Source organism: Eleutherodactylus coqui, chromosome 12 (genome assembly GCF_035609145.1).
Source record: "Eleutherodactylus coqui strain aEleCoq1 chromosome 12, aEleCoq1.hap1, whole genome shotgun sequence".
Classification (NCBI taxonomy): domain Eukaryota; kingdom Metazoa; phylum Chordata; class Amphibia; order Anura; family Eleutherodactylidae; genus Eleutherodactylus; species Eleutherodactylus coqui.
In genome coordinates this window covers 131,805,924-131,817,243 of record NC_089848.1, presented here as the reverse complement: position 1 = coordinate 131,817,243, position 11,320 = coordinate 131,805,924, and the positions used below count along the sequence as shown (strand labels likewise).

The window sequence follows — 11,320 nt, the reverse complement described above, 5'->3', positions numbered from 1 at the left end:
GTCCTGTACATATCGCTGAGCTGTCATTGTCCTTCGTACCACTACTAGGGGGGACCGACTGTTGTATGCAATGGCCCCCCAGACCATCACACCAGCAGGGGGCAGTGTGCCACTCCACAGCAAAGCCAGGATTGAGGCGCTCACTCTGAGGTCTCCAGACATGAACATGGCCATCGTCAGTGCCCAAACTAAACCAGGATCCATCACTGAAGACAACCGGTTCCTCCGTAGCGTCTAATTTCGCTGTTCATGACACCACTGCAAACAGATGCGATGATGGGTGTCAAAGGCCGTACATGTAATGGGGGCCATGAGACCAAATGTTCTTCAGCCAAGAGCCTGGAAGTGATTCCGACAGACACAGGAGAGTAACAATGGCGCCCCATGTCTCTGGATGGTGGACAACAGAATACTTAGAGCTGCTGGTGTTTGTCAGATGATCATACACTCCTCTCTACTGGTGGTCTGTAGGGGGCGTCCTGAGCCTGGTCACCTTGTGTGCCCTCACACATCCACTAGTCCCAACACTCCCTAACAGTCTGGTCAGACGCTCCTCTCTACTGGTGGTCAGTAGGGGGTGTCCTGAGCCCGGTCACCTTGTGTGCCCTCACACATCCACTGGTCCCAACAACCCCTAACAGTCTGGTCAGACACTCCTCTCTACTGGTGGTCTGTAGGGGGCGTCCTGAGCCCGGTCACCTTGTGTGCCCTCACATATCCACTGGTCCCAGCACCTCCTAACAGTCTGGTCAGACGCTCCTCTCTACTGGTGGTCTGTCGGAGGTCCTGAGCCCAGTCACCTTGTGTGCCCTCACACATCCGCTGGTCCCAACACTTCCTAACAGTCTGGTCAGACGATCCTCTCTACTGGTGGTCTGTAGGGGGCGTCCTGAGCCCAGTCACCTTGTGTGTCCCCATCCACTGGTCCTGCAGCGACTGAGACACATGGTGAGGAGCTGGTGGGGTAGAGATGGCACTTGTCATGATGGCTCTACCAGACTCCTCCCCAGAGGGACGCATGCAACTCGGCCAAGGCACCGCTAGGCCTCTTCCAGGCAACGCTGGGACATTCCTTCACACCATTAATTCTGTGGCGGTAGAAAATAAGAGAGTCTATACACGGTTTAACTTGGGAAAACTCAATAATTGGGAACGGACAGTGATCGGAAAACTTTACTTCTTGCTCTTCAAGATACAGCTTTACTCGTCAGTGCAGAAAGACGTTTAGCAGACGGTCAGGGAGGAAGGACACATAATGAAATCGGGCCTACAGTTGCTTCCTGTATGACTCCGCTCCTGCACACACACACTCCGGGATGCAGGATAACACTGGAGGGAGACACAACCCTCCGCCGACACTCACTTGAGATTTAGGACGTTAATTGCTGCACAACGGATTGTTTCTTTCTCACTCCTTACAGGCAGTTGCTGGAATTGGAGACCTCAGGATACCTCTCTTCTGCTTCCATCCCTTCACCACATGAGGGTTGAAGGTACCCCCATGTGGCTGGCACTCTCACTCCACTCTCAACCGTTAAAGCAGATGGATTCAGCTGAAGCCCACACCTAACTCACTCATATTTATACGACACCACATGACTAGACGAACTTGATACTTTTCCAGACATATCCCAGACACTCTCAGACATCAACCTCTAACATGCTGCAGCTGTGCAATACACATAACAGCAGACAAGACACTTTGCATAGTGCATCCACACTGAAGACATGACATATCTGACAATTATGGAGGGGCCAGATATACGTGTTTCAGGCTACTACACTAACACCCCCTAACAGTCTGGTCAGACGGTCCTCTCTACTGGTGGTCTGTTGGGGGGTCCTGAGCCCGGTCACCGTGTGTGCCCCCATCCACTAATCCCAACACCTCCTAACAGTCTGGTCAGACGCTCCTCTCTACTGATGGTCTGTTGGGGGGTCCAGAGCTCGGTCACCTTGTAGGCCCTCATCCACTGGTCCCAACACCTTCTAACAGTCTGGTCAGACGCTTCTCTCTACTGGTGGTCTGTCGAGGGCATTCTGAGCCTGTTCACCTTGTGTGCCCTCACACATCCACTGGTCCCAACACCTTCTAACAGTCTGGTCAGACGCTTCTCTCTACTGGTGGTCTGTCGAGGGCATTCTGAGCCTGTTCACCTTGTGTGCCCTCACACATCCACTGGTCCCAACACTTCCTAGCTTGAGAAAGACCGAACTATACAGGTCGAAATATTGCTGCTGCTTTTGACTTTTAAATGGAGAAATAAAGTCTTTTGCATTTTTCTAATCCCTGCATCTTCCATTGCTGCCATACTTTTTACTTTGTACATCCACTGGTCCCAACACCTCCTAAAAGCCTGGTCAGATGCTCCTCTCTACTGTTGGTCAGTTGGGGGGTCCTGAGCCCGGTCACCTTGTGTGCCCCCATCCACTGGTCCCAACACCTCCTAACAGTCTGGTCAGACGCTCCTCTCTACTGGTGGTCTGTAGGGGCGTCCTGAGCCCGGTCACCTTGTGTGCCCCCATCCACTGGTCCCAACACCTCCTAACAGTCTGGTCAGAACGGCCCGGTGGGGGACAATTCATTAATACGACCATCCAGCTTCTCACATCCCAATAATGTCCCTTTCATCTAATCACCCCACGACTCTCATCATTTACATATCTGCCTGAGATGGAACCGCATGCCGGGTTTTGAAGCTAAATGACAACTTCTTCTGGGAAATTGAATTTTTTGATAAAGCGTTTCCTTCTGTGGTGTCCCGGGGAGGAAATGTAAAACAGATAATTTGCTTTACAAATAATTTCCGACATAACTATCATCATGCTGGTTCTGCTGTTTGCATACCGGGCTTCTGGGGATAAAAAAACAAACAAAAAGCAAACAACCTCTCCCCGTTATTTTTATGGTCATTGATTACTTTCCAATTTGGGTGGTTTCATGTGAGCTGAGATGTATAAATTTAACCCCTTAAGTACACAAACCTCTCTTTTTAGCTTCTCCTCTGCACTTCCAAAAAAATTCTAACTCTTATTTATCCCCTGACGTCGCTGTCTGAGAGGGTTTTTGCCGGAGAAGTTGAATTTTACCTTTACACCTTGATTTTACCTTTGCTTGGTCTGTACAGATGGACAAGTAGGACCAAATAACCTTTAGGAGGTTGTGCAAAGAATCTAGCTTATGTCTCGGATTGCTGGCCACTTTTTTGGGTTTGAACAGTACATGAGCACCCAGGTACTTACCTGAGGGTTTTTAAACAACGCATATTTTTCAGACTTTTTAACAAAGTATATTTTGTTTTCGCTGTCTCTGGTCCAGTCTGAAAGGATTTCCACAATGTTTTCATGGTCTTCAAAGAATCTCTCTGAAAGAAAAAATGAAGCATTAATATTGGGCCACTCCAGACTCCCACCCAGATCCACATTCTTGTCCTACAGGGGGCAGTATTATTGTAGTCCGTGCTAATATATTAAACCTATCCAGTTTACGGGCTCATGCATGTGTTCATTTCTATGTGCATGAAGCGGCTACAAGTCTCTATTTGTTACGTTTGTCCTGGACTGCTAACAAAACCCTAAGGTGACTTGGTACTGGAGCAGTCAGGATTGACGTTTGCTTGCTACACAGGTGGCTAGACACAGGAGCAGACAGACACAAGAGGTCGCGATCACAGCTGGACACTCTGAACCCCTCCAACAGAACCCACCTCACAGCAGAGCACCCATCCCAAAAGGGACGACCCCACTACTTCCACGAGGACAGGTCCAAAGTCAGAGAGGAACCAGAGTACCGAAAACCAGGGACAAATAGAAACTGACAATAAATAAAAGACAAGAATACAGAATGGAAGACAAACAGAAATACAGGAGGCAGACACAGACAAGAGACTTAAAGGGGTTGTCCCGCGCCGAAACGGTTTTTTTTTTTTCAACCCCCCCCCCCGTTCGGCGCGAGACAACCCCGATGCAGGGACTGAAAAAAAGAACAGCACAGCACTTACCTGAATCCCGGCGCTCCGGTGACTTCTATACTTACCGGTGAAGATGGCCGCCGGGATCCTCTACCTCCGTGGACCGCAGCTCTTCTGTGCGGTCCATTGCCGATTCCAGCCTCCTGATTGGCTGGAATCGGCACGTGACGGGGCGGAGCTACACGGAGCTACACGGAGCCCCATAGAGAACAGGAGAAGACCTGGACTGCGCAAGCGCGTCTAATTTGGCCATTAGGCCATTTTAGACGGCGAAAATTAGACGGCAACCATGGAGACGAGGACGCCAGCAGCGGAGCAGGTAAGTGAAAAACTTTTTATAACTTCTGTATGGCTCATAATTAATGCACAATGTACATTACAAAGTGCATTAATATGGCCATACAGAAGTGTATAGACCCACTTGCTGCTGCGGGACAACCCCTTTAAGCAAGAGGACTTGATCAGGAACACTGAAAAATAAGCAGCAACTCACAGCCAAGAAGAGCTGGTTTATATAGGGAAAAGGGAGAAGCTGATTGGCTGACAGAACTGTTAATCTTCAGCTTGTACCTCAGCTAGCAGCTGCAAGACTAATTAACCTGAACTAGTAAGCACAGGAGATATTAACCCTAGCTAGTGAGGATAGAACCCACTGTAGCAAAGGTGTGCTGGTAGAAAGTTGACAATGTGCTGGATGTAACGTGACGCTATGGCCGCCTGCACACGAGCGGAAGTTCCGCGGCGGGATTTCCAGCGGGATTTCCGCCACTGGAAGCCTGCATAGGATTGCGTTAACAAATGCAATTCTATGCAGACGGCCGTGGTTTGGACGCGCGAAATCTTGTGCTGCAAACAAACCGCGGCATGTTCCATTTCTGTGCGGGGCTCACAGAGTCCCGCACAGAAACGTCACTCACCCGCCACCGGGTCTGTATGCAGAGGTGAAACTGGGGGGAGAGGTGAAGTTTCATTAGATTTTGACAACTCCTTTTAGAGGCCTGATTGCAGTAGCAAATGTCTGGAGCTACAGACGACTGAGTTAAAAGCTTGCCGGGTTGCTGCCTGACCGGGAGCTCACTACAGGGGGCACATAACACTGGGGCCATTATGGGGGTCACTATTACTTCTAGAGCCACCAATGGAGTCATCTACTGGGGCCATTAGGAGGTCATTATTACTATTGGAGCCACTAAGGAGCACACTCACTATTTGGGCCACTACAGGGGGCGCTATTACTCTGTCACTTCAGAAAAGACTCAATGGTTCAAATATGCGCTGGATATCTTGTGTATTGGCACTTTTAATGCTTGTAAAATGAGTGTTTTTGTGTGTGTGGGGGGGGGGGGGGGGGAGCGCCATTTAGCTCTTTGCCTCAGGCAGCATAAAGGCTTGGGGCACCTCTGCACACACATTATAAATATATATATATATATATATACTTTTACACACACACACACCTTTCCTATATGCTTCTCCTAAATACGAGTCTGGCGGCATGAGGGCCGCACCACATTTGTTGCCTAGAGGTCTGCACCAACCTTTTTTCAGCTCTGCATATAATAACAACCTGAGAGCTCATGACATTTGGACACATTTGTGTAATAATTGGCAAATCTTCCCGCTAATCAAGTCCTTACCAAGCTGAAGTTCGGGACTTTCCTCATATAAACACCACTCAACCGTGCAGTCGCAGTGCGTCTTCTCGAACAGGTTGTCCAGGATGTCACGGACCGTCTGAACTTCATCCACCATCAAGGTCTTGGTGCTGCTGTCTGTCATGTGAACCTTAACAATCAGCTGTAAACAAAACATATTTTAGCACCAGACCCCGTGTTGTGTCCATAAGCATAATGTGCCAATAAAGGAAAAAGAAGGCATTACTACTAATAATCCTACTAATAGACCCACTGTGCGAACTAACCAGTTTGACTTTGGGCTAGACCTAAGGGTGTTATCCCGATGGCTCCCCGGTATTCACCCTTTAACCCCTGTACAGGGATCTGGCCTTCGCAGCAGGAAACTGAACAGGCCGCTACCTTCTGGAATACTCCCGATATAGTTGGCAGCTGACCCATGGGAGTCGGCGACACTGATGCAATGCACCACAAGACAGACCAGGATATGGTCCGCTGGCGGCGTACAAGCAAGATCCGGGTCACAAGTCTGACGGTCGGGGCAGGCAGAGTTTAAACAAGTCCGGGTAACAATTCCAAGAGTCAGGGAAAGCAAAGTTTAAGCAAAATCCAAATAATAGGTCCAAAGTTCTGTGACTGGGAATCAGAAGCACAGTAACTTTTCTGGGAGCAGGAACAAACCAACACTCAGGCAAAGAGGAAGGATCCCCAGCTCAGCTAAATAGGGAGGTGATAGCTGATTACCCTGCAGCTGAGCTGACAGCACTGGAGAGGATTAACTCCTGCAGTGCTGATGGAAAGCAGGAGGAGTGAAGTGACGCCCGCGTCTGCTGGGAATAGCAAGAGGCCGGCAGACACGGGTAGCCGACCTAGCAAATCCCATAGATAAAGAAAAGGGCAGAGCCAAAAAGGGTTTGAGCCCTCTACAAAGATATGGAGAAAATGAAGAATTCAACTTAAGTATGCAGATGAGGTGTGTTACAGGAAAATTCAACAAAATAGCAGAAAGCTGTGAAATCTTTCGCTAAACTTTGCAAGATGTGATGGGAGGGCATGGAGGCTCTAGTACCTTGTTGGGCTGCCTCTAGCTTGGATACAAGATGTGATACGGGGGGCATGGAGGCTCTAGTACCTTGTTGGGCCGCCTCTAGCTTGGATACAAGATGTGATACGGGGGGCATGGAGGCTCTAGTACCTTGTTGGGCCGCCTCTAGCTTGGATACAAGATGTGATACAGGTGGGCATGGAGGCTCTAGCACCCTGTTGTACTGCCTCTAGCTTGGATACAAGATGTGATACAGGTGGGCATGGAGGCTCTAGCACCCTGTTGCGCCACCTCTAGCTTAGATACAAGACAGGGCGCACCATCGTTACTCCCCTGTGTCTGTCCAAACTATTTCCAGGCACTTGGCTGTAGGACCTTTGGTCTCGTAGCCCCAATTACATCCACCATCACCTCCATCTGCAGCGATGTCTTTCAAAAAAATCTTTTGTTCTGGTCAAGTTGTATTTTTCACTGGTACCGTATAATGTCCTAAAAAACCTTTTAAACTTTCTAAGTGGAGAGAAATGGAAAACAAAACTCAATTTCACCATATTTGGGGATCTTGTTTTACGCTGTACACACTGCGGTAAAAATGGCATGAAGTCGCTACTAAATACCACATTTGTCCAGTTTTTTTTTGCTGCACTACTTTTAATAAATATCTAAAAATATATATTTCATGCCGCCCTTTTGTGATCGCCTTATTTTTATCTATCCCTCAAGAGGGTTGTGTGAGGCTCGTTTTTTGTGGGACGTCTGTAGTTTCTATTGGTATTTTTTTGGCGCAACTCTTTCTGGCGTTGTGTATTTTTTTTTGTGACAATTTTCGCCGTGCAGAATTAGTGATGCGTTATAGTGATAGATTGGACTGTTGTAGAGGCGGTAATACCAAATTAGTTTTTATTATTATCATGAATATGAGAAGAAGGTATATTTAAATATTATTTTAACATCCTTTACTTTTTACAAAAAAACCCCCCAACAATAAATGTATCAACTGAATGTTTCTGGAGTAGAAGCCTCAGAAAAGTAGTATATAATACCGTATAATACCGTACTGTATATGTAGGGCATTACAGTGCAGTATCTGTTGTATTCAGTGGTACAGTACAGGACATGCACCGTCTCGTGACATCGCAGCACTGATGGCTGCCGCCTGGCGCTCTTTACTACTGGTGTTACCGGCGCCTTATAACGGTTCTGTCTATTTCTGGCAGTCAGAGATTTAATTGCTTCCTGAGGACCTGCAGCTGCTGATCCAGTACTGGGGGGCTGTATAAGACCCTGAGCTGCCAGCTGGGCACCGCTTATCATCTCTTGATGCTTGGTTAAACTGACGAGAAAGTGTAATATCAAGAGTGTCATGGTTATATCCCGTGGTGTTCTGTATTCTTACTGCTGACACGAAGAACCATTGTGGCAAATGATACAGAATCCTCAGTTGTTGGAGCGTTATCAGAATAATCAGAGACTTGCTTATTAATTGCTTTATTAACTGTCCTAAAATAGTGCCACAACTTTCGTAAGACTGATCAACTGGGAGTAGTCTAGATCCAAGAGCAACATCACGGTAGTCACAATACGCTTGGCTCTGGTGGGGCATTTCTCCCAGGTACTGGGTGTCAGTGAAGGGTTAACAAAGCCCCTCCGCATTGTATTTAGATACAGAACTACAGTGCAAAACTGAATCTTTGTCACCGGTGAAGGAACTCCAAGCCGCAACGCGGCTGTGCGAACCAGCTACCGATCTGATGTTTATGAATATACAAAGTAACGCTCGCCAAGGCGGAGTTTTCATGTGTGCATGGTATCAGACCGATATCCAGAATTGCTCCATGCTTAGGTGAAGATGCTGGATCCAGCTGTCATAGCCGGCCTTAGCTATATGCGACCCATGTGGTCACACGCTGCGCAGGCCACCAGCTTGTAGGGGGGGCACCAGGTGATTCAGGCTGGAGACGATCCCCCGCTGAGGTTCATCTAAGCGGTTTATCATCTTCCTCTGTCCAACAGCATCTTGTGGAGCTGCATGAATCCTCCTCCTCTTGACTTTGACTCCTCTTCTTTGATGTTCCAATGTGCCGCTGTCATCCCATTGGTGCCCCCAAAATGCAATCAGTTAGTTCTGCTACTTAGACTATAAACTTGATTATGGGGCTATATGTATGTCATGAACTTAGTTCTGATGCTGTATTTATGTACTGAGCTTGGTTCTGGTATTGTATCCATGTACTGAGTATACCGTAGGACTGATGCTATTTATGTACTGAGCCTGGTTCTAGTATTGTATCCATGTACTGAGTATACCGTAGGTCTGATGCTGTATTTATTTACTGAGCTTGGTTCTGGTATTGTATCCATGTACTGAGTATACCGTAGGTCTGATGCTGTATTTATGTACTGAGCTTGGTTCTGGTATTGTATCCATGTACGGAGTATACCGCAGGCCTGATGCTGTATTTATTTACTGAGCTTGGTTGTAGTGCTGTATTTATGTAATGAGCTTCGTCTTGATACGGTAGTTATTCACTGAGCTGTTCTGGTGTGGGAGCGCTGCTATCTTGCTGCTTTCAGCAGAAGCATACTGCCTGTCAGTACACTATATGTTGTGTTTTTCTTATAAAGTGTGTTTGTGTAGTTTCTGCACAGGGTATTATCTCACCTTGGGCCAGCACTGCCGGCAGTAATAATGTGCTTAGTAAAGTAAGGAAGATCCAGCGCAGAAGAATACATTCCACATATCTATTGATCAATAATTAATATGACTGGATTGACCCGATGTTGCTACGTGAACATAAAGGGCGGGTTCCCACTGGGCGGATTCCTGCTGGAAATCTCGCGGTTTGGCCGCAGCAAAAACCGTGAGATTTCCGCCGGGAGAAGCGTCGCGGAAAAACCCGGGGCGGCTTTGAAGCGGCCCGGCCGCTCGCTCTTACGCTGCAGCCGGCGCTCCCATAGAGGAGAGCGCTGCCGCAGCAGAGAGAAAGATGAATGGACATGCTGCGGTCGGCAAATCGGCCGGATTTCAGTTTCGGACGGATTAACCGCAGCGGATTGGCCGTCCCGTGTGGACGAGATTTCTGAGAAATCTCGTCCACATGGCTGGCTAAACCTGAGATTAGCGGCCGCATGTGGATTTGCCGCGCGGAAATTCTCTCTTTTGTTCTGTTTGTCTCTCTCATTGTCTGTCTCTCTGTCTGAGGCAAATTATAATGTCAGATCCTGGACCCAGCGGAGGGTCCTCTAGTACTACAGTCTTCTTGTTTGACCCTGAGTCATATATATTTTTCTTGCCTTACTTACTTTTTTAACTTTGGCTACCTTCATTTTGTCCAATGCAAGCTTTATTTTGTCAACTTTGGCTTTTGACTCGTCTTTGTCCTGCAAAAAATAATAGCAAAAAAACCTTAAAGGGGTTGTCTGGTTGCAAACTATGGATGGACTATACTCAAAATAATTCATCATTAGTAGATTGGCGGGGTCTGCTGCCAGGCCAACATGTTTGTGCACTGAGCTGATTTCTGCAGGAAGCAGACAGCTCCATTCCCACTTTAGTGGGCAGGGTTAGTATTGCAGGCCACGTTCCCATTAATTTCAATTCCTGTAATACCAAGCCTGGCCACTGCAGTGGGAACAGAGCTGTCTGCTTCCTGCAAAATTCAGTGCAGGAAGCAGACAAGTGCACCAGCCTGGTAAGCAGCTGATCAGCAGTGGACCTTGGTGACAAACCCCTGCCAGTCTACTATTGATGACTTATCCGAGGCTAGGCCATGCATAGTTTGCAACCAGACAACCCCTTTAAATAATCACCCTTTTCTGGAGCAGAATACACAACATATAAACTTTGAGAAGTTTTCATAAATAATACCCATTAAGAAAAAACGTCAGTATTAGCAAATTGTGTATTAAACTTCCCCATGAGACAATAAAGTCTGCTGCAACTGCTGATTTCAGTTCTCTTTCTATGAGACACTTTAGCCTTGAATAGAAAACCCATTAAACCAAGGAGCCCAATGGGAACATGTGATGTCTGTCTATATCAGTGGTGTGCAACTGGTGGAATGAGACTGACCAATGTTGGATTATAATAGGAGCGGTAGGGGCAGCCGCTTAACTATTAACAACCACCCACTAGTCCTCTCTTCCTCTTTGGGGCGCCAGTCCCATCTCAGCTTACTAAATAGATTGTTCTGATGGAGCCTGTATTAGAGAAATGGGGCTGTGAAGGCAGGAGAGAGCTGGGGCACTTTAGTAAACAGTGTCAAAGAAGGGACAGTATTAGTAAATTGGTCTACAGAAGAGACAATACTAGGAAATCAAGGCCACAGAAGGGATACTACTAGGAATTGGGGCCACAAAAGGTATAGTACTAGGAGTCAGGGCCACAATCGGGGCAGTATTAGCAAGCAAAGCCGCAGAAGGGACACTATTAGGAATTGGCGACATCCTCATAGTGGTCTGGGTCAGATGGAGGAGAAAAGGGAAAGTGAACTACTCCAGTCAGAGAGGATATCATCACATTATCATTACAGGTGCTGTAATCACTAATATGGCCAGCAGAGTGCCTGTGTAGATCTGATATCTACCACTATATGGTAATATTAATCTTTGTATAGTCTTTGTTTCCGTAACAGTATGGTGGTATTATGTGGCCCTTATATAGGTTATTA

At 47.3% G+C, this 11,320-nt stretch overlaps 1 protein-coding gene across 2 annotated transcripts in view; it reads right to left on the bottom strand.

The window, feature by feature from the left end:
• APBB1IP (amyloid beta precursor protein binding family B member 1 interacting protein) overlaps positions 1 to 11,320 on the bottom strand; it is a 137,221-nt gene that overhangs the window by 39,408 nt on the left and 86,493 nt on the right. For both annotated transcript variants that reach the window (XM_066585670.1, XM_066585671.1), the window contains exons 5-7: positions 9,954 to 10,031; positions 5,609 to 5,768; positions 3,244 to 3,365 (exon numbers count right to left, since the gene is read on the bottom strand). In XM_066585670.1, the coding sequence (XP_066441767.1) occupies positions 3,244 to 3,365; positions 5,609 to 5,768; positions 9,954 to 10,031 (360 nt within the window). The remainder of the gene's footprint in view (positions 1 to 3,243; positions 3,366 to 5,608; positions 5,769 to 9,953; positions 10,032 to 11,320) is intronic.